We start from the raw sequence: 21,761 nt of genomic DNA, 5'->3' as shown, positions 1-21,761 counted from the left end.
AGAACCCTGACACTCTCTCAGATTCAGTCTTTGTTCAGGCTGTGCTGAATTATTTACCCGTGTGTTTAAAAGATGGCTCGGGGGAATTTTGACATTAGCTCTCGGGAACCGGCACTCAAGTTCTTTCTGGCCTACAAAAGCGGGGCGTCTTTTCATGTGCAGTGTATACAGACAATTGTAAATGAAGAGTTATCAGTGGGAGAGAAAAGGAAAAAAAATTAAAGAAGACAACAGGGGGGGTGGAAAAGTTTTTGATAAAAAGCATTGTTGAAAGTGTGCTTTTAAATGCAGCGGCTGCTTGTTTTAGCCTTGTTTTTTGGCTCACTGTGCTCTCCTGTGAGACTGCAGGGAAGTGAAAGCGCTCCTCATCCCAACTCCCCGACGCTTCCTATTACTTTTAAGATTGTACCCAGCTTTGCATGTTTTCTCTGCTTCACTTCTTTGTCTTTTGGATTGAGTATAAGCCTCGTATAGTTCTCATTTGCATTCGCTGAGCTTCTCAATAATTCATAATACAAGTACCTTTACACGGTTTGAAACTGTGACGCTTGTCTGAGTGTTTTTCACTTGAAGTTACAGCTGTTGTTAGTAGACATAAGTTAGGTAAGGTTTTTTAAATTAAATTGACTCTTTTGAAATTTGTCTTGGGAATGAGTCACCTGGAGGTCAGCAGTGATTCAACATTACCTTCAACACAATAATACTTCACAGCCTTGACCCAGTTTTAATGTCGTACTCAGAAGAAAATATATCACCATTGTGATTATGAGGTGAACTCACACATTCACTCACTCACTGTTTTGTCTTCCTCTGGGCCATTTAGGTCCACACTGTAATCTCAGTAGATAGAAGTGAGGCTTATCTGCAAAAACACGGATTAGCTTTCAAGGTTACATCACTGTTATCACGCCAGGCAGCTCAGCCTACATTAAAGCAGAGCAGGTCATAAGTCAGCCTGAAAAACATTAGTTGACCCAAACTTAATTCCACACTCTTATCAGTGAAACACTAAAACACTGGCTCTCACATCCCTCTCCAAACAGCCAGCAACTTGCTCTGAAGTCATAGTTAATCTTATCAGCCGGCCTGATGGACAAGGTCTTGTAATGCAGGTTATCCCCCCTTTTTATTGCTCATTAGCCACAATTATATGAGAGCTGCCTCTCTGGCCTGCTTTTTTGGCAGGGTAATTGATTGTGGCTGAGGAATATGTGTACGGCAGCCAGCGAGAGCAAAAAAAGTGCACTGATGAGACTATGATCCCCTTGTTCCCGGGTTGTTTATGCAGTCATGTCATCGACAGCCTATGTAGTTCAAAGCCATTTGACACAAAAGCCGTCACAGTGGAAAGCCACAGAAATGCAAAGCATAACTCCCACATTACTTCCTTCAGTATTTCTTTGATTAGACCTCAGCGGATTCTTGCGCTGCTTATATAAAGTCTTCATCTCATACTGGCCTATTTGAAATGATTACACCAGTTTTGTTCCAGAAAATGCCTGAAGTTTCGAGTGATAAACCTCAGGCTGAGAACGCAATTTTCCCCAGCAAACTCAGAAAGCCACAGGCAGACTCCCACTCCTGCAGAGCCTGCCTTTTAAATTGTGTTTTATTCATTTTTTCCCTTTTTTTTTTTTTTGTGCGCTTTCACCAAAATTGCCACACCGAGGGTTACAGAAATAATTTTCAGTTGTTTCCTCAGGGGGGGAAAAAGGCTGCACACTCCCATTTTTTCTTCTTCTTCTTTTTTTTTTTCTACTGCCGTGACGTGACCATGGGTTGAGCACAAAAGGGAGACAAACGGCTTAGTATCAGCCGTGATTTCCTGAATAGCCCAGTGGGAGCGCGGGAAGTCGGGGCGCATACAGCAGATCGGCATTACTCTGAAACAGCAGCCATGCTGTGAGGGAGATGGCTTTTCTCTGCGACAGTCCCGGCTGTGAGCCACGGGTCTGCAAATGAAACAGGGGGAGGAGGGATGCAGCCTTTACAGATTCAAGGCCCCTGTTGCCTTGCTGGGCTTGTCTGCCACTGTGGTGAGGCAGAGTTAAAAAAAACAGCAACGGATAGACAAAGAGCTGCAGATAATTCCGTTGAAAATACAGTGGCGCTATTTCCTGCTGTTTGTGAATTCATCAGGCCCCACGCTGTGCCACTAGTGATTTCTAAATATATGCAGCTCATCTGATCTAGATGTGTAAACTCTGTGTAGGGTTATGGATGGCTGTGCAGACAGATGTTTGCTCTGGGCCCTCTATGATCGTAGTGGGTGGGATCTGCCAGCATCATCTTACATTGTTTTCCACATGAGCTTTATTGAGTTCCCAATTACAATGCTGGTCATCTTGTCTTGGGCTCACCGCTGCTGCTGAATTGACCTTGCATTTTTTTGCTGTTGTGTATTCAGGCTAGCGGGCCTGTTAGGCAGGCAGACAGTGAACCAGACTGACTCCTTCTCTCAGGCCCTGCTCCTACAATACCCTGCTTAACAGGCATCAGGCTTACACACTTAATACTTGGGAAGAGAGAGCGGACTTAGCTTTTAGCTCTCACCGCAGCTGCCATCGAATAAGGCAGCCCAGACAAGGCCGGACTGCTGCAGCCTTATTAGTCCTGTCTGGAGTGGCTATTCCACAGTCTGACGCTAATGCTCAATGAGAAAGGTTACTTTGGAATTTAATGGAATGGGTAGAAATGAGCTGCAGCCGCATACACGAGCAGCCGTCTCCTGCTGGTGTTTTCCCAGAGCTCGCCTGGCTGTCTGAGCAACAGAGGAACGGGGCACAGAGGACACACTTGCAGTAGGTGGAGCTCTTGTGTTGGATTTTGATGCTGGAGCTCCATTCACCTGCTGGTAAAGGACACGACAGCTGCCTGCACGCGCATGTGTCTGTCTGTGTGTGTACATCCCTTTCGGATGGCATTTATGCAAAATGCAAAGATAGCATATAACAGGAGATTTACAAACTGTCTGAATACACACGCGCACACACACACACACACACACACACACACACACACACACACACACACACAGGCCCAGTCATATAAACCCATAAAACACATTTTCAGTGTAGAGCTAATTGACAGGTCTTGATGGGTGGTACAACACTGCCAACTGTTCATGTTTACATAAGACCTTATTAGAAATTGTAATGGGACTCTTATGTTTTCAGCTGGTAAAAGTGGGTGTGCGTGCGTGCGTGCATGTGTGTGCACGTGTGTGCATGCACAGACACACATCCGCTTTATTTACTACCTGCAGCCACACACTGCCTTTCCCTCGCAGCCTCCTGACACCTTCCTGCACAGGAACAAACGTAAATGACTCACCACAATTCATGTCTGCTCTGCCTGTTTTTCCCCTCCCACTCCTCCCCCCTACTCTCCCTGCTTTTTCTCCCCCTTTCTCTCTCTCGCTCTCTCTCTCTCTCTCTCTCTCCCTCTCTCTCTCTCCCCCTCTCCCTCTCTCTCTCTCTCTCCTTTGCGCCATCTCCTCACCGCAATCTACCGCAGGCCCTCCATCTCTCCGGCCTGTCAGCACGCTTTTTCATTTGGCTTGTTGCTACAGGGGGCTCGACGCTGGCAGATTACAACTCGGCAGCCAGTCATTTTCGATTTATCAGAGCCCCCTCCCTCTGTGCCTCCTCTCTTTCTCACTCTTTCTCTCTCTCTCTCTCTCTCTCTCTCTCTCTCTCTCTCTCTCTCTCTCTCTCTCTCTCTCTCTCTCTCTCTCTCTCTCTCTCTGTGTCTCTCTCTCTCTGTCTCACTCTCACTCTCTCTCTCTTTCTGTCTCTCTCTTTCTGTCTCTCTCTCGCTCTCTCTCTCTCTCTCTCTCTCTCTCTCTCTCTCTCTCTCTCTCTCTCTCTCTCTCTCTCTCTCTCTCTCTCTCTCTCTCTCTCTCTCTCTCTCTCTCCCTCTCCCTCTCCCCATCTCAGCCTCGCCAGCATCGGTGCAGACACATAGCAATTGCTCATCACCACCACCACCACAACACCTCCACCCTCCCCTGTTCCCTCCCACCGTCCATATCTTCCTCTTTCGATCAGCGTGGAAAATTTAGCTCGCAAGCCTCGAGACAAAAAAAAGAAAAGAAATATTGTGGCAGTGGAAGCATTTAAGTTAGAGAGGCAGCTAGAGCTGTATTATTACTTAGGCCTCTGTCACTGGTGATGACCTGGGAGAGTGGAGAATATCGATCGCGTGTCACTCAAGGCATTCAGCAGATTGCATTGACATAGCTTGTCGGGCCTTTAATAGCAAGGTTAGCAGCCTTGGCTGGGGCCCAGGAGAAAACTCTAACTGTGCCCTATTTCATGGTGGCTTTTAACCATTCCCTGGGTCCAAGCAGTGGATTGATAACAGTAAGGAAGTAATTTTACTCTCATAATTGCCTTCCTGTGGTTGACATTTGTGGCCCTCAGCGCCTGTAAAAGAGCCTTTTCCAAGAACAGAAGAAAGAGGGCCAGCATTGTCTGGCTGCCTTTGTGTGTGTGTGTGTGTGTGTGTGTGTGTGTGTGTGTGTGTGTGTGTGTGTGTGTGTGTGTGTGTGTGTGTGTGTGTGTGTGTGTGTGTGTGTGTGTGTGTGTGTGACAGAAAATAGCTTCACACGAACAAATATGCGGTACACTAAACAAAACACGGAGAAGGAAAAAAGGGAGGGAAAAAAATATCAAAAGGGGTGTACAAGTGTGATTTATGGGTTGAAGGAAGTCCATTACTCGCTAGAGGAAGCCCAGACCAAAACACAAACAGAGTAAGGGCATGGCTTGCAAAGAGGGTCACGGAGTAATTCTTTTACTCTGCCAAGATCGCTGATAGCTGCTGAAAACACTACTTGTCAGAGGAGGAAAACATCTGACAGGATTTCGATCTCACTGTAATTCTTAACATAAATAAGAGCTAAACCACCTAAATAGTCTCTCTTTTAAGCCAAGCGATGTGGAACTACGCTGAAATGTAACAGGTCCCCAGTGTGTTGTAATTTGCCTCACACACATGTGGGGAAGCTATTCCTACAAGCAGCCTAGTCATTGTTGGATGCGCTCAGGTCTTGCGTGACAGGTAGCTATTCTCACAGCCGCGTAGGCCGAAATCATTGACTTCTTTTAGTTCCACTGTAAAGCTGTGACATTGGATAAAGCAATCAGTTCATGTGTGTTTTATTCACGGTTGGAGTTAAAGTGAAGTTTGGAAAAGATGGCAATGTTCCATCATGTGTAAAACCATCATTAATTAAACTACTATGAGTATGCGCCCCAGTTACTGCTGCTGCACAGAGGCTTTTCAAGTAGTTTTACTTCCCAAACTTCTTCCAACTTTTTAAATGTCTTTGAAAGACAATTTAATTCAGCAGACATTAAATTAAATTGTCTTTTTAGCCGAAACTGCTGTAGAAAGATTTCTTATAATTGTGCAAAATCCTCAACACTGTTCGATGCCTTGAGTGTATTTTCTGATTCTTCTGTAGTAAACCTAGTTCCATGCTCTTTCTACCAATTCACATCACCCAACAGAGTTTGGATGTGGCACCTTAGTTCAGTTAAGGTAGTTTGTTTAATTCCAAATTCAATTTAAATTCAATTCAATTTCTCCCTCCCCAACTAAAAACACACCATCACTCAGATTGGTAAGGGTTGCTAGTTTTGCTAACTTCCTTTGTATAAAACTTATAATGGAAGATGACAGACATATAGTGTATGGTCCAGCACTAATTATGCAACTTAAGTGCATGCGGTCCCATTACGATGTCATTTCTGGCCAGTTTGGTTGTTTTGATTGGAAGTGTGAGAGGAAATCCTCCTCTTCCAGCAGCACCAGTGACCCTTCAGTATCATGCTGGTGCAGTAATGACTGTGTGGTGAAGTACAGTACAAAGGAAACACAAACATGATGCTTTTAACAGGGCAGTGGTCTGCATTTGTAAATGTAAACAGGGAAGTATTTGAAATATTAATAAGATGCTCAAACATTAGCACTGAGGACAAAAGGTCAGCGTCTCTACATTCATTTCCCATCTGCTTCCAATATTTAGCTTTTATTGCAGTTTTACACAGCACACACCTCCTTTGTGTATTCTACTTTTCAAGGTCAGTAATATCTACAGGATAAATCTGAGCACTGAGGGGAGAATTAATGTGCAGGAGATACTGTGGATATGCGCTGCCTTTCAAAATCTCAGCATAAGCGGCTTCTTCTGAAGATAGAATTCATAAATACAGCTTAAGTGGTGAAAAGGTAGCCAATTACACAGCCTGTAAAATGAATAGCTTTCTGATCATTGCGCTGTTAAAGCAATTCAACTATTTTGTTTTGTAATTGAAAAAAGACAAATTGTGAACAATTAATGGAAAACAGAATGTGAAATCAGTCAAATTATTAAATGATGCAGTGTAATATAGTACATCACTGTTGATCTAGTTTCATATTGTCTCATCTCAGCAGTTTAGGTATCAGAATGTCCCCTCTGTCCCATTGTTTTTGTATCTTTCATGCTCGACTCATAACAACAATATTTGTAACAGCACATGAAGGCAGCACAGGAACAGTGTGAGATCCTCAGCCTCTCTGCTATGACTACCAGCACATTATGGACATATTCCAACTGCATCTTTACAACCTGTCAGGTACACATCAGTGTGCCTCCACTACTATAATGTTAATGGAGAAAAAGCTGTCATCGTCAGAGCTGTATGTCCCATCGTGCGTCAGAAAAAAAAGTATGTGATTTTGCTTTACATGCGAGTTATTTCCTGTCTCTGAAGTCCTGATTATTTCAATTACAATCATGCTGTTTGGCCGTGGTTTTGTTGCCCTTGGCTTTTTTCGCTGTCTCCCATTACCAGTCTGTTAAAGCAGCCAGAGCAGATGTTTGCTAGCATACTCCTAACAAAGCAGGCAAACTCTGGGCCGCTATTAATACGTTACAGCACCGGAGCACCGTCTTGTTTTTACGACTCGATAACGACAGATGTGAATTTCAGGAAGGTGGCTAAATGAGAACATTTACAGCCGGGATTAGCGATAACAGCGCTGGCCTTTGGGCAGGCACCCGAGGGGTCAGCCAAATAGGAAACGTATATCCTGCCATCAGATTTTTACAGCCTCCTCTAATCCCCCCCACTCCGAATAGCAGTGCAGATAGAGCCAAAAGCGGGAAAGGTGAGACGCTATCCTTCTTGATGGTTTACAGCAGCGCACAAACCACAGCAGGGTGCTTGATAGGCAGGGAGGCCTGGTCAGTAAACAGCTAAATCCACCTGCTAACATGAGATCAGTTCATGACCCCTTGACCTTCACGTTAATGCCCATTTGGTTATCGGACACTGTAACGGAATGAGAGAGTTGTATTCGCTGCTAAGGTGATTAATAACGAGCGAATGATGTAATGTTTCAGAGAATGAGCTGGCAGGATTTTAGCTCACGTAATACTTACATGTTAATATATGTGCATGAGTCAGTTAGTGTAGCCTGTGTGCTACAATTCACACCAATAGATGTAAAATCCAATCCCAAACATTCTCATGTTGTGTCCAGAGCGGATGTAATGACTACTTTAAATCACATGTTTATCGAGTGGCCTTTTCTCTTAAGGGTTTGAGTGGAAAGCCTTTTAATTAATCTCCATTAGCTTACATTAGTGTTTTTTTTCTTTTAGCTTTATTTACTGAATTATTTTCCAGCCAGTAGTTCTACAGCGCCTCAGGGTTTAATGAAATGGCACAGCATTGACCTATTTAGGTTTTTTTCTCTTAAAAAGCCACCATCAGGGTACAATCGCTCTGCCAGTTTGCAAACGTTAGTGTCTTCATACTCCATTTTAAAGGCTCCGGTTATGTATTTTCCATCTTTTTTTTTTCCTCTCTCTTTTTTTATTTTATTTGAAGCAATGCATGTGACTGTGAGCACTCTGCTGCTATTCCTGTAACATAAAAAAGAGCCCTCTTTCCCTAAACTAGAAGCGTTTGTCTATCATATTACCACCACACATGAGCCGCACACAAGGCTTGACCCAGTGTTAAGTGTCTGCGCTAAATTTCATTGCCTCCATCTACTGGAAGGCTTGCCAATATACTGGCAGTGAATTCCTGGAGGAAAATAAATGGCAATAAAAAAGAGAAATGATAGCCCCTGCAAGCTGATAGGAGAAGGCTTTTTCTCTGCTGTCTCTTTTTTTTCCATACCCCTCTTTATTGAGGCTGCCCAGCTCGGGGATCTGTGATTTGGCACACTGACTGTGGCTTTAGTTGGAAGCGTCTCTGAAAGCCAATATTGAAGTAACGACTCAGCAGCACAGATTGAAGAGCTGGGGAATCATGTAATTAATTGCACGCAAATTTCTTTGATGAGTAGTTATGTGGTAGTGAGTATTCAACTGGGCAGCAAGAATTCTTTTTGACCCCTCTCCCCCTCTCCTCCTCCTCCTCCTAAGTCTCTCAGTGCATTCTGGGAAGGACCCTAGTAAGAGTATTCTCTCGGTCTGCTTTCTGTCCACAGTACATGGGGAATGTTAGAGTTGAGGGAATTGGAGGTGCGTAAAGTGGGCAGGAAGGTTATTTTACTGCCACGCTGGGCTACTATAACAAGATGTTCGGATATGATCTGAGAGAATAGAGGTCTCCCGCTGCTCTTATATATCACCCTCCCCCTCCTCCTCTCACCACACACTTTTTCTCCACCTGCTCAGTTCATTATTAAATCTGGGAATTGTCCCCATAACTCAATCCACCAGACTACAGCATTATATGACCATTTGTGAAAAGGAAGAAGGGTGATTGCGACGCAGGGCAGAGGATGGATGTTAAAAGCATATTGATTTGTCTGTAATGTCGTCATAGATCAGAGATTTATGGCAATATATAAATGCAGCCACAAGCCTCTAGTAGCCTCCAGCCTGCGGTGGAGGAAATGGAGTCCTTAGTATGACTGATGAGATCAAGACAGTGCTCTCAAACACGTTTACCCCCCCTCCTTTTTACTCCCCCCACGCCCCCTCCAAGCCTCCATTTCCCATTCCTCCTCTTCTCAGGATGCTCTCACCCTGCGGCTGCTGTGAGTAGTCCTCAGTGGCTCCGTATCTTCGCTTTGGCTTCACATTCCAGCACAGAGGTTAGAAAAGCCTCCTCTGTGGCCCGAGATTGGTCAGAGTAGGTGCATTCGGCCTCACTGATCTCTCCCCTGCTAGAAAAATGATGTCTGACAAGGTCAACAGAGATCAGCGCTGCACAATGATGCCAGAGGATTGAAAGGAAATTGAGCTTCTCCATGGTTATATACCTAGGCACTAATAAACAGTGCTGCACCACTTTATTGCTAGTGACATCTTAACCACAAGCTACCAGTAGGCTTTAGGATAAACATGCCAAGAATACACAGTGATGAAAAAACAGGCTTTAACTGCACAGATAAAAAGGGGTATTAAGGGTTATTTTCAAACTGTACGCCCGTGACCTCTTTGTCACACACAGAGCAAACAGTAAACAAATCTGGGCCAACGGGAGCCAAGCGCTGATGCTCAGTGACAGGCTGTGAGCAAGGGTGGCAGAGGGGCTTATGGGTGACGAGAGGGGCCGGGCGGGGCTGCTGTCTGCGGCAGTTACAGCAGCTGGGCCTCAGAGCCGAGCGCAGGGTCAGAGCCGGGCCACACTGGTGGGACTCGCCCACACAGCCACTGTCAGAAGGATGACGCAGGGCCCCTTGTCAGGCCCCCTTACAGGCCCTGACGAACACTCGCGGCCCCTCTCTTCACATAACAGTCTCGTCAGATAAAGCCGGCTGTGAGTTAAACAGGCCGCAGCAGTTTCCAACTGCTGTTGTCGACCAGCCCAAGGTGGTTTTTACTAGACAGGGCTCACTGTGAGGCTGATGCGATGTAGAAGCTGGTAGGGACGTAATTAGCGATGCTTAATGCGCTCTAATGTTTGCAATGGCGTCTCCTAAGGCTATACGAGAGTGCCTCTGTAAAGCCGACAGAAATTCTTCAAGTTGTTCATTTTAACTGCAGAGTCGTGAAGCTCCCCAGCACTTTAATAGTCTCGGTATATAGACCTCTGAAGGTAGGATAAAGGAGATATTCAAAGTGTAGTCAGTGGAAACCGAGGGGATTTGACAGTGCCGCAGGAAATAGACAATTTATTATCAGCAACACAGCCTAGGTAGTGGATTATCTATAAAACTTTCATGGTTCTCCCTCAGTGGCAAGCAGCCATAAAACTTCCCAAATGAGGGACTTGTTAATTTACTTGTTAAAGCAAATTAAAAATTTATAAGCGCTTTTAGGTAAATGAGATCCTCTTTCATTGCTGCCCTAGTGGGAATCTCTCTGCCAGATCCTGAGAGGACAGGTTAGCTGTTCTGAAAGCCGCAGAAGAACAATAAAAGCCGTTAAATTGTTCCAGGTTTTATTACCGCCGAGCTCCGCAGCTGCTGTTGTGCGTAACTAAGGGAAACCAGGAGCTGATGGCTACAGAATCCCACTGAGGCCATTACAGTAAACTGAGCCCAGTTCCCTTCTCTGTTTTTTCCTTACTGTTTGTGGGATGAGGGATGACGGGGGTGGGGGGGTGGAGTTGCTGGGGCAGGCGCGTTGTGTATGGCTCTGTTTAAAAAGGCCTTTGTGGTTAGAACTGTTAGCGGGCCTACTTTTGTGCTTGATTGCATTGAGTCTGTAGTGCAGCCCTTGAGAATAGGTCAATACACTTGTAAAATTCCACTATGGCAATGGTGAGCACTTTTCAGTAAGTGAGAAAATAATTGACTCCACATGTTCAAGACAATGTTGTAATAGCTGTTTTAGCGTACTTTCCAGGGGAACACTGTTAGATGAGATATTTCATCATTTCTTTCTGCACTCTGATCTGGAATGTAGCGCGCACGCTCCGACTCGTGTTTGAGTGACTAAATAACACTATTACCCCTACACTGCCTCGAACAACAATACTGAAATGAAAACATTCCACATTGATTTTCTTTTTTTTAATATTTGAAATGAAATCTTTTGAATTGTAAAGACAGGGATCTTTTGCTTTGCCAGACATGTTGAGGTAAGTATTTATGAGGCCTACATGACATTCAGCAGCACCTTTGGTATTTCTATAAAGCAGCTGCAATAATGCCACTGTGTGTGGTTAGTTGTTAAGATGTTTCTTTCTTTCTGTCTGACCTTCAGTAGACGTGTTGAAAAGCAAGGTTCTTCTGCTATTCTTCATGTTCACTGCATTTTAACTAAGTGAAATTGAAGAGGGTTGGAGTGAATATAGGTTATATGGGAACTTTGCTTTGGTCGAGGCCAGTCGAGAAATGTCATTGGAAATCCATGTCATGGTAAACCTTTGAAGAGGGAGCCACTGACAGCTCATTTGACTTTATATTGTCTATTAAAATAGACTGAACATTCTTCTCTAACCACATGCAGATTCAGGCTGTTGGGATTTATTATTTTCAGATAATAAGGTTGCTTTGGGTGCATCAGACCATTGAGAAAATACTGGTCTTTTACCAGTTTGCGTTGGATTTGCATCCACGGAAAGTTTGTCCTCAATTAAGCCATTTTAAATGACTAAAACTAATAGGAAATTATTGACGAGTCAATTAAATGATTAAAAAATAGAAAAATAGTTTGTGTAGTGGTGTTTTCTTTCCTCAGACAAATGCTTCCATGAGGAATGAGCTGTTTCCCAAAACCTAGCTCTTATTAGACCAACAGCATATTTCTGAATTCCAAATGTCATATTTCCTGGAAAAGCTAAAAGACTAACTTATGACTAAACGGAGCATCTGCTTCAAATTGTTCCATTTTCTCATAAATAAATGGACCAAGCACAACAAAGTGAATTTGCTACATGCCCTCACATATGACTTGAGATATTGATACATTATAATAATTTTTTATGGGAGGTCTAAATAAAGTGTGACAGTAAGCATTAGAATAGTTGCTAGGAACTTGAGTAGAAACATTTTAATGTCCTTTGAAGGAATGATTTATAAGAAACGTTCAATGATTTCTCATACTTGTGGGCTGAATTGTACATTCTGAGGTTTCGGCCGCTCTCTTCCAAAGCATCATGCTGGCTGCTGATTGAAAACAGTTGCTGATTCTCTACTTCAATAAATTCTGACTGGTAAGAAAGACATGGGAAAAAAAGAAAAACTTTATCCCCTAACACGGAACAGATTGCAGGAAAACAAGACCGCACTGTGTGGAAATTAATGGCAGATGCACTTACTAGTAGTTTAAATGTTTCATTAGATGTTAATGTCTCGCTGTGTCTTTAATTGTTGTGAAATGAGCCTCTGGAATATTAAAACCATCTGTTTATCTTCCTGCAGGGCCGGTCCTTAGCCAGGCTGTGCAGATACAGTAAGGTCATTAAACAAATGCATCCGTATGCCTCAAACCTGCGTCATAATTAATGTCTTTATGTTATTGCATCAGCACAGCGCAGCAGTCTGGGGGCATGCGTGCGCACACACAGGCACACGTCTCGCCTCAGATCCTAGAAGTGCAGGGGTGTTCATCACAGGAGGCAAATACTGGAGCTAAGTTTAAAAAGCTGTAAAAATATCTAAAATGACTGGCACGCTGTAACAAGTGGGAGTGATCCGATCAGCTCTGTTATAGCAGAGGTCACAGAGACGGCCCCCCCAACCCCCCCGACTCCAACACACAGGCTTCTCATTTAGATTTATCATCAGACAGCAGGTCATTAAATTTCATCTTCACTTTTTTTTGATGGCGCTGACCACCAGCATTCCCTCCATTTGCTTAAGACATCCATTAATCACACCATAAAAAGAAATGAATCCATCATCCCAACCTCAGAAAGGGGAGAGCAGATAAAAAAAACACAATTCTCTGAAGTAATTTAAAGGAGCTCAGGGGGAAATTAAAGGGAACAAGCTGAGGGATACGTTTTCAAATAGCTGTGTAATCAGGTCCCGAGCTATGTAATAGCCCTGAAAGATGAGCCGCTCTTTATTGGAATGTCTTTATTAGACATGTTCTTCAGACATTACACACAGTTAAATTTGTGCAAGATTTCTGATTTCATGGAGTACTTTCCCACTGATAAGCCAGGATACAGACGGTACGATTACACCGTTTCACCCCTGCAGAGTCACTTTGATAGCATATTGATTAATAAAAGACAAATCTCTATATCTCCTCCCTACACTTTCCTGATTATATTCTTGATAAGCTTCCCATATGAGTTTTCTTCTGGGCTGCTGATATTTGATACAGGAGTCAGCAGCAGCTTTCAGGAAGGTCTGTGTATTTTTATTTATTATTGTGTGCACATTCATAAATGCATGAGTATACCGGCGTGTGCTGCCCAGTGTTGTCAGCAGGGACACCGGCTGGTTAATAAATATTATAGGTCAACATGTTTTGATGAAGGAGCCGCAGACCGAGGCGTAAACAGCGTCCCTCGCCCCTTTCTTCAAGGATCAGTTCACGGGCCAGGGTGGATGAGATATTATTCCCCTTTTTTCCTCTCTGAAAATATGAAAACTCCCCTCAGACAAACTGGCATTTACAAGAAAAAAGCAGAAGAAAATGTGCCCTGGTTTTTGTGGGAATAAGAATGTGTTGGTGGTAATTAGTGCTATCACAGCACAGGGCATTGGCGTGCACGTGTGTGTGTGTGTGTGTGTGTGTGTGTGTGTGTGTGTGTGTGTGTGTGTGTGTGTGTGTGTGTGTGTGTGTGTGTGTGTGTGTGTGTGTGTGTGTGTGTGTGTGTGTGTGTGTGTGTGTGTGTGTGTGCACGTGCCACTTTCGGGGTCTTGTGTATTCTCTTCAGTTTTGTCTCAGAGCTGTCTAACCCCACGCAGACACACACATACACACACATTGAGACACGTGCACACACACACACACGCACACACACACACACACACACACACACACACACACACAGAGAGTCAAACCGGCCCATCAGGCATTCCCAGCGCTCAGACTCTGTTATCACGTTCAGCACTCCGGCAAATCCACCCGCCTTCCACCCATCATGCAATCCTCCCAAGGAATAGGATTCCTTTCACACCGTTAATGGCTTCAGAAAAGGGAACATTTTCATTTTAATTATCCGCTCAACTCAAGGGTTCTTTTGGTATTCCCCCACCTTGTGCCCTTTCATCGCACTAAACGATGGCCGCTACCTGAAAGGAGACTTCTAAAAAAGAGAGGTAAAAAAAAAACAAAAAAAAAACATACTGTAGCTCTGTCCCTTCCCTCCAGAGCCTGAGAGGGAGGGGAACAGAACAGAAGAGTGCCATCATCTTCTACTCCCAAGTCCCTTTGTGTGCAGCACCGCACTCTGCTTTTCCTATTAGGTGGCAGAGCAGCCGTTTACTGCACTGTCCCATAAAGACAGCTTTTTATGTGCTTTGAAATGAAACCTGCAGCGTTTGTCTGGTCTGGAAGGAGCAGCATGGGAGCTTCAGAGGACATCAATCGCAGACTTGGACAGGGAGCGCAGGACCCCACCTCCTTCCACTCGGCTCAGAGCTCCCAAGAGTCTTTTATTGTTCTCCAGATTTTGAAGGGCCTCAGATGCTCGCAGATTGGCGCGTCCTCCTCTTTATTCTTGTCACTTTGCTGCATCTGAGTGTCTAGAGGATGACACTTGCTGAGCTCCTGCTGCCTCAGCATGTGGTGTCTGCTTGGAAAGGATAGTGGCTCCATTTGAAGGTTCTGGAGGGGTCTTTGTCCCCCGTTCTCTATTCCGTGGGCTGAGAGGAGTTTCATACTGCGAGATCAGATGGCGTCTTTCATTGGCAAGCGAAGTGATGGCTGCTGAATAGGCTCCGAAAACATGACAGATTTACAGAGACAGCGCCGCAGCCCCTGCCAGTTCTCACATATTCATGAAACCCATTTCTGTGGGATACCTTCCCTCGCCAGTATTATCCATGTATAGCTCTAAACCTGCACTGTTAACAGTTTTTCTTCATGTTGTTAACTCACGGTCTCCTTGTGTGTTTCGTGTGTCTGTTTTTGTTTGTTTTTTTGCAGCTGAAGCCGGGGCAGAACAACTGTAAGGACAGTGACAGCGAGAGTGTAAGCGGAGCGTCCAAGCCTTCCATCAGGAGCAGCTCCAGAGACAGACTGACAGATGTGAGTACATAAAAACAAACAAGCTCACCGCCTGATAACTCACTACTGCAGTGGTAGTTTGAGGTTCTATCATGGCTGGTGTTTCATCTACCTGCCAAGAAGTTATGATGGGTCTTACCAGTAAATATATATTTTTATGTAGGGTATTTAGCTCTTGGGCTCAGCCTTTCAAATATAGACATCAACACATAAACAGAAAAAGACTGGACACAAAATGTTAGCAAATATCTTACTAACCAGCTATTCCTACCATTATGTTGTATTTATTAACAACCTGTATTAAAATAAGATATCATCAAGACATCAAGGTTTTGGCAATCTTTATGAGCAAGAACTGTTGCATGAGGACAAGGAGATGCAACTTCAAATCAGCCTACCTGCTCAATCACTACATGTAGTTTACTTTACCTCACCAGGGTAATCCACTCAGTAATGAAGGCTGCTTTCCAGGGACTCCTAACAATAAAGTAATGAGACAATTACAACATATCAGTTAACACAGTCTGATGATCAAGTGTTCTATATTATGATACCCAGAGAAGTAAATTGTGCATCCTTTCAGCTCAAATTCAAATACAGTTTCATAATTCAAGAGTTATTATGTGTATGTGAGTGTGTGTGAGTGTGTGTGTGTGTGTGTGTGTGTGTGTGTGTGTGTGCAACGCAGACGAAAGGTAAGTTAATAATGTGATATATTCAATTTCTTCAGGATTTCTTTTGGTCGTGAACCAATAAAATTCAGCCTCAGCGGAGCACTTTGTGGTAAATCTTAAACGTTCTAAGTACACTCTTGAGATACTTCACATGAAGAGCACTGTTTGCACCCTGCATAGACAAACACTCATACACACACACATATACAGACATACACTCTTTCTCTGAGGTTCTATCTGACTGATACAAAGAAGACACTACTCACCCAGGTCCTCGTTCCTCGCGGAGAAGCTGAAGGCGAGCATTAACTGGCAGACGAAAGAAAGAGAGCAGCTACGTGTCCCTTTGCCCTGTGACATATTCCAAGATGTAAAGGGAGCAGACTCGAGGGACCTCGCTGCCACACACTCACCCCTGCTTCTTTGATTTGTGTGGAGAATCTACAGCGAAGCGATCAGATATCTGGCCATAATTAAAGCTGTCAGTTGGGAGGCGAGCGAGTCTTTGAGAAAGACATGGCCGAACAACTGAAGCAAAACTGATTCTGCGTGTAGCTTTACGATGCTTGACTGGGCATGAAATGAAATAAGTAATTTGATGTTGACAACAGAAATTGAAATGATACTTGCTGATTTCTGTCAGACTGCACTGTGGTGGTTCTGCTGCAGTTAACCAGTATAAGTTTTGTTTGACAATGGCTTGAAAACTGAACTTATGGATTACTAATACAGCTCACCGAGACTGCCATACACAAGTCAATATATCATATGCGGTTAGCTACATCAATCGATCAATCAATCTTTATTTATATAGCGCCAAATCACAGCAAAAGTCATCTCAAGGCAAGTACAAGCTACATACAATACAATGCAATATAATACGTTTAAATGTAAATGTAGGAAAGGGTTTTGGATTAGCCTTTTGTTATTCTGTTTGGTTTTTACAAAACTTTGTAGAATGATGCTAATATTGCTTCATATCAGAATATCCAAATTACATTGATAACCTCAAGGATGTTAGAGCAACTATATATTTAATGCCAGTCTCATTTGGTCGCTACATTGAACCTGATATAAGTTGTTGTCTTAAAGGAACAAGCAAGAATCCAGAAAACACTACTGAGCGTCACTGTTCACTATGTCTTGTGGGGCCTCTGCTCCATGTCATTTCTTTAAGCACTGTTTGGAGTTTCATGATTTCTTTGCCTGAATTGGCGAAAGTATAATCCAACTTGGTCTCATTAGCAAATCATTTCCCTCCATTTAGATTACAGCACTGTGATGATGTCTACTTTGGCCCATTACACGCTAATGGAGCATAGTTTCATCCCTGCCCTTATTACTCAGTCACTTCCATATGCCTATAAGGACACTATTACTGATGCTTCATATTCAGTTTGCTCTTCAATGTTGTCTTTGAAATCATCACCGGCCAATGAGTTAAGTTTAAGGGATTTTACTGGAATATTGTTGTACATTCCAAATTATATCCCCGATTCATTTTTGAAAATGTCAGGATGTCGAGCAGAAACTGTCTACTTTCCCCCACTCCAGACTTGTTCTCAGGAAGCATCAGTCACCTTCTCTATAATCACTTCCACCTGAGCTGGCATTTCAGCCTAACAGTACACTCTGGAGGATAGAGGGAGGCGCAACCCTCTGGTCAAGACACCCCACAGGAGACTGAGCATGTCTTCAGAAGAGCTGCTGAAAGCTGGGCAGTATGAAGACACATTTTTAGACCCCCATGTCACTTTAGATGGTCACAATGTATGAGGCTTCATCTCCGGTCCCCACTGAGTTCTGAACAACTCTCCCTCCAGCCACGCTGTAAAAACCTACTTCACACATCGCAAGAGGTGCAAGCCAGTGCTTTTGTAGCACAGCTCTGTTCCCCAGACAGAAAGGGAGGAACGAAAGTGGGAAGGAGTCTTTGGGGTGTGTTCATTTTTATGATTATACAATATAGTTTGAAGTAGGGCATCAACTAGCAATCATTTTCATTATCAATTATTCTGAGGATTATTTTGTCATTTTACTGATTAGTAGTTTGGTCCAGAAAATGTCAGAAAATGGTCAAAGTGACAGCCCACAACCCAAATATATTCATTTTACTGTTATAGAAAACTAGAAAATATTCAAATATATAATTTGAGAATCACATCATTTGGATATTTAAAAATAAAAATGTAGGTATAGAGAAATACCTCATAGTTAAATGGTATTAAATGGTTACAGTTGAAGGGAGACATGTGTCAGGTAATGAATAGAACCTGTAGTAACTTCTCTACTACAGTCCATGTCCTTGCCCTATTGAAATGTTAAACAACTTTGTTTGGAAGACAGCACAATGCAGCTGGACTGCTCGTGTGGTTCAGCTACACCGAGATGCTCCCTCACAGAGCAAAAACAAAGAGAAAGCATCTAAGTCACTCGTTAGTATCAGGGAGCAGTGTGAGACAGGAGCTAGCTTTGACCCGAGCTGTTCATTAGACCAACAGTTCGCTAATGGTATTTGCTGTAGCACTCCCTTCCCCTCACGGAGCGACTACGCTCCAATGAAGCAGATGAACTGAGTTTGCCGACCTGGCACTGGCTGGTAGGGAGATGGAGGCCAGAGGAGGTCAGGCCTGGCAGCCTCCTCTCTCCCACTCTCCTTCCCTCCTCACTCTGTCCTGCCAGCTCATTAAGGCCTACAAATGGCACATCAGCTTGGCTGTGTTTGCCTCAACCCCAAACCCCAGCTAAATTGGCAGGCTTAGCCGCATTTGCTCTGAAGCGCCGGGTTCCCTTTTGGGTTTGTTTGAAGCCACATGGCAGCCACCCCCCACATCCCCCACCACACCCCACCCCTTCGGTCTGGGTGGCAGGCATTCAGGCAGGCAGCAGTCCTGAGCAGAGGGAGTCTGCTGGATCAGGGAGGGCAGGGAGCTTGGGATGAATCACTCCCGTTTAGTCTCTGCGGCAAGGGGTGAAATGCCATCATTACCCGGCTGCCTATCAAATAAATTGGCAATTACGGGCCTGGGATTGCGAGTAAACAGCATGTTACTCCTTTTTTTCCACCCAAGGCTCTTGATGAGAGGCGGGTGCAGTAGAGAGAAGCTCCGGAGTGCTGGGTCAGAGCCCGCCAGTCAGAGTTAGCCAGCCTGATGAGAAGCACAAGAGGCAGACTATAATGAATGCACCCCTATATTTCAGTGGCCATTTTTAGTCAGCCACAGCTTCCTGTTGTATCTCACTGTAGCTCTTCTACTGCTGGTCAAATCCAGACAGATGCTTTGTGAACACCTTCCTATAGGATATGTTGTGGGATAACTTGCTGTAACATGGGGTAATGAATTGCATGTTAGACAGGATAACAGTGTTACTGTATTAACTGTATTATTTCCTTGGTGCAGCTCCAGACAGTTTTGCATGCTGGTTTTTCCAACTGAAATGAAAATGTGAAAATTGCGGGTTCCTGAAATCCATACTCGTGTGTCCTGGCTCCTCTCACACGAGAAGGTTTTCTTGCGGTGAGGTCTTTGAAAGTTGTTTTGTAATGAAACATCTGGAAGTGATATTGTTAAAAGTCAAGCACATCGTCTTCCCATGCTTTTGAAGCGGTTTCAGCCCAAACACAGCAAAAGTCTCTCTTACGGCTAGTAAAACTGAACTCCGTTATTACTGGCTTTCCGTTGAAAACATGACAGCCTAGTCAGAATCCATGTGTGCATGTGGTAAAACCATTTCAAATACTCAAATTACAGCTTTTGGAAACTGATTTATGTCATAAAGTATATTTGTTGTTGTAAAGATCACTATTATGATTAAATTTGCTTGAGCATACAAAGACTGCACATAATGTTTTTACTTGACCTGGCAGTACAAACTTTTCCGCACGCTTCTTCTCTGAACTGAATCTGGCCGTCCAAGAGAACCGCTTATGTAATGTGACCAGAGCTGGTCTGCATTACACTATGCCCATCCCACCTCCTCAGTACATTCTCCAATTATTTCCTGACACTCTGATGTAAATGAGGTCGCAGTCCCCCTACATGTCCAGATATGCTGGCCAATTTGCTCCGACACAGAACTCGTAATTGCTTGCATCAATTATCCGTCTCTTTCTCTCACTGCCTCTCAATAATTTGAAATGTTTCCTATTAGAGACAAGCATTTAGATATGGAAGTAGGAATGTTGTACCTATAATTAGCTCATTATCATGGGATCGTACTCTCTGCTGAGGCCCCTGTGTGTGTGTGTGTGTGTGTGTGTGTGTGTGTGTGTGTGTGTGGGGTGACGGTGTGAAATGAGCAGCAGATGCAGTACAGGGATTACTTGACAGTCTTTTTGACTGTTTAATGGCTTTTCAGTAGTGATGAAAATATGTCACATCACGTGTCAGGGCAGATTGTATTTATATTGTTTGTGTCCTGTTATTCAGATGTAAATAACAGACAGGATGACATCCCTAAAAAATATATATATGTGTGTGTGTGTGTGTGTGTGTGTGTGTGTGTGTGTGTGTGTGTGTGTGTGTGTGTGTGTGTGTGTGTGTGTGTGTGTGTGTGTGTGTGTGTGTGTGTGTGTGTGTGTGTGTGTGTGTGTGTGTGTGTAAAAAGATATTATTGCATGACCACATATGCACCCCATGTATGCGGATAAAACTTGCTTTGAGCCTTAAAATAAGACATTGTTGGGAGTGTAATCTCTTAAAGCATTTTTGACAGCTTTATATTTTATACTTTGAACAATGAAGAGAAGTCCTGAGATATCAATTTCAGGTATATGTTGTTTTTTTACCACTGAAATCTCAAGATTATCCACTTCTGTGATCAAATGTGAAATGATTTAAAGCACAAGGTTTCGACAGGGATGACTCACTCTTTGATTCATGCCATCTGGGATTCCAACTAATTCAAAAGAAACACCTGGAATGAATCGTACAGTGTCGGCTTTTATTTTTTTAACATTTTCTCTCACTGGCTTCCTAACTAGCTCTCAAATCCTGTGAGTTAGTGAAGAGATCATGTCCACAATGAAAGCTTTCCCAGCTTATTTTTCTCATTCATTATGCCATTTTCCTGCACAGCCAGCTCGCCAGAGGACCCAGGCACAAGATCACACGAATTGCCTACACCTTTGACTCTAAATCAACCTGATGAATAGGCTGTCTTCCAGGAAGTAGCCAGACATGCTTATTACCACCTCTGGCATACCAGATGAAGCCCCCCTTTTTCTCTCTCCTCTCCCTCGCTTTTATTTCTCTTTCCCATTTTCACTCTCATCGCCTGCAGTCGGGTTGACAGGAACAGATTGTGACACTTTGTGACATGGCAGTTGGGCAAAATTATGCTGCGCCTCCATCACCCTGCCAGTACCCCAACAGCCGAGTGTCCGTCAGGGGCCTGTGAGAGGGTCCCGCCGGATGGCTCGTCTCTACAAGTGCTGGGGGCGCGCCTGCCTCCCTGCCTACATTCACAAGTGTTTAACTCAGACTCGCCTGCATCTAATCTCCAGAAATATAATTAGAATGAGAGAAGTGCAGTGTGATTGTGTGCAGTGACCTCTGAGGAGCCCTCGGGTTGAGAATAGATGGCACTAGTTTATCTCTGCTAATTATTTGCCACACCTAGAGGCCATGAACACAAAATAAAATATGAGGAATCTGAGGAACACTGTGACCTTTCGCTGTAGTTACTATACGCACACCCAATAAAATAAGGCTCTTTTAATTGTCAAATGGATATGGAGCGAGGTCGGTGTGGTAAATACTGTACAGGGCTGATGCTGACTGAATGCAATCCCTCATTGCTGGGGATGATAAATCTATTCTCATGGAAGATTAATGGACTGGAGAAGTGGTGTTGAATGTCATTGTTGAAGGTTGAAAGTATTGAGCGCCTGAATCCTATCCATATGTTTTCAGGAATGACATAAATAGGCTCAGCCGGAATCCATTTTGACTTATCAAGCTTAAACCAGTGCCAGAGCCACGCGATACTTG

General features: G+C 43.8%; 1 protein-coding gene across 1 annotated transcript in view; it reads left to right on the top strand.

Annotated features, from left to right (window-relative positions):
* Positions 1-21,761, top strand: part of auts2a (activator of transcription and developmental regulator AUTS2 a) — a 306,851-nt gene that overhangs the window by 119,466 nt on the left and 165,624 nt on the right. Inside the window, 1 exon segment of the mRNA XM_062432791.1 lies at positions 15,014-15,115. Within this exon segment, the coding sequence (XP_062288775.1) occupies positions 15,014-15,115 (102 nt within the window).

Source organism: Scomber scombrus, chromosome 14 (assembly GCF_963691925.1).
Source record: "Scomber scombrus chromosome 14, fScoSco1.1, whole genome shotgun sequence".
Lineage (NCBI taxonomy): Eukaryota > Metazoa > Chordata > Actinopteri > Scombriformes > Scombridae > Scomber > Scomber scombrus.
The sequence above is the reverse complement of the archived record's forward strand: the minus strand, read 5'-3'. Positions and strand labels throughout refer to the sequence as shown.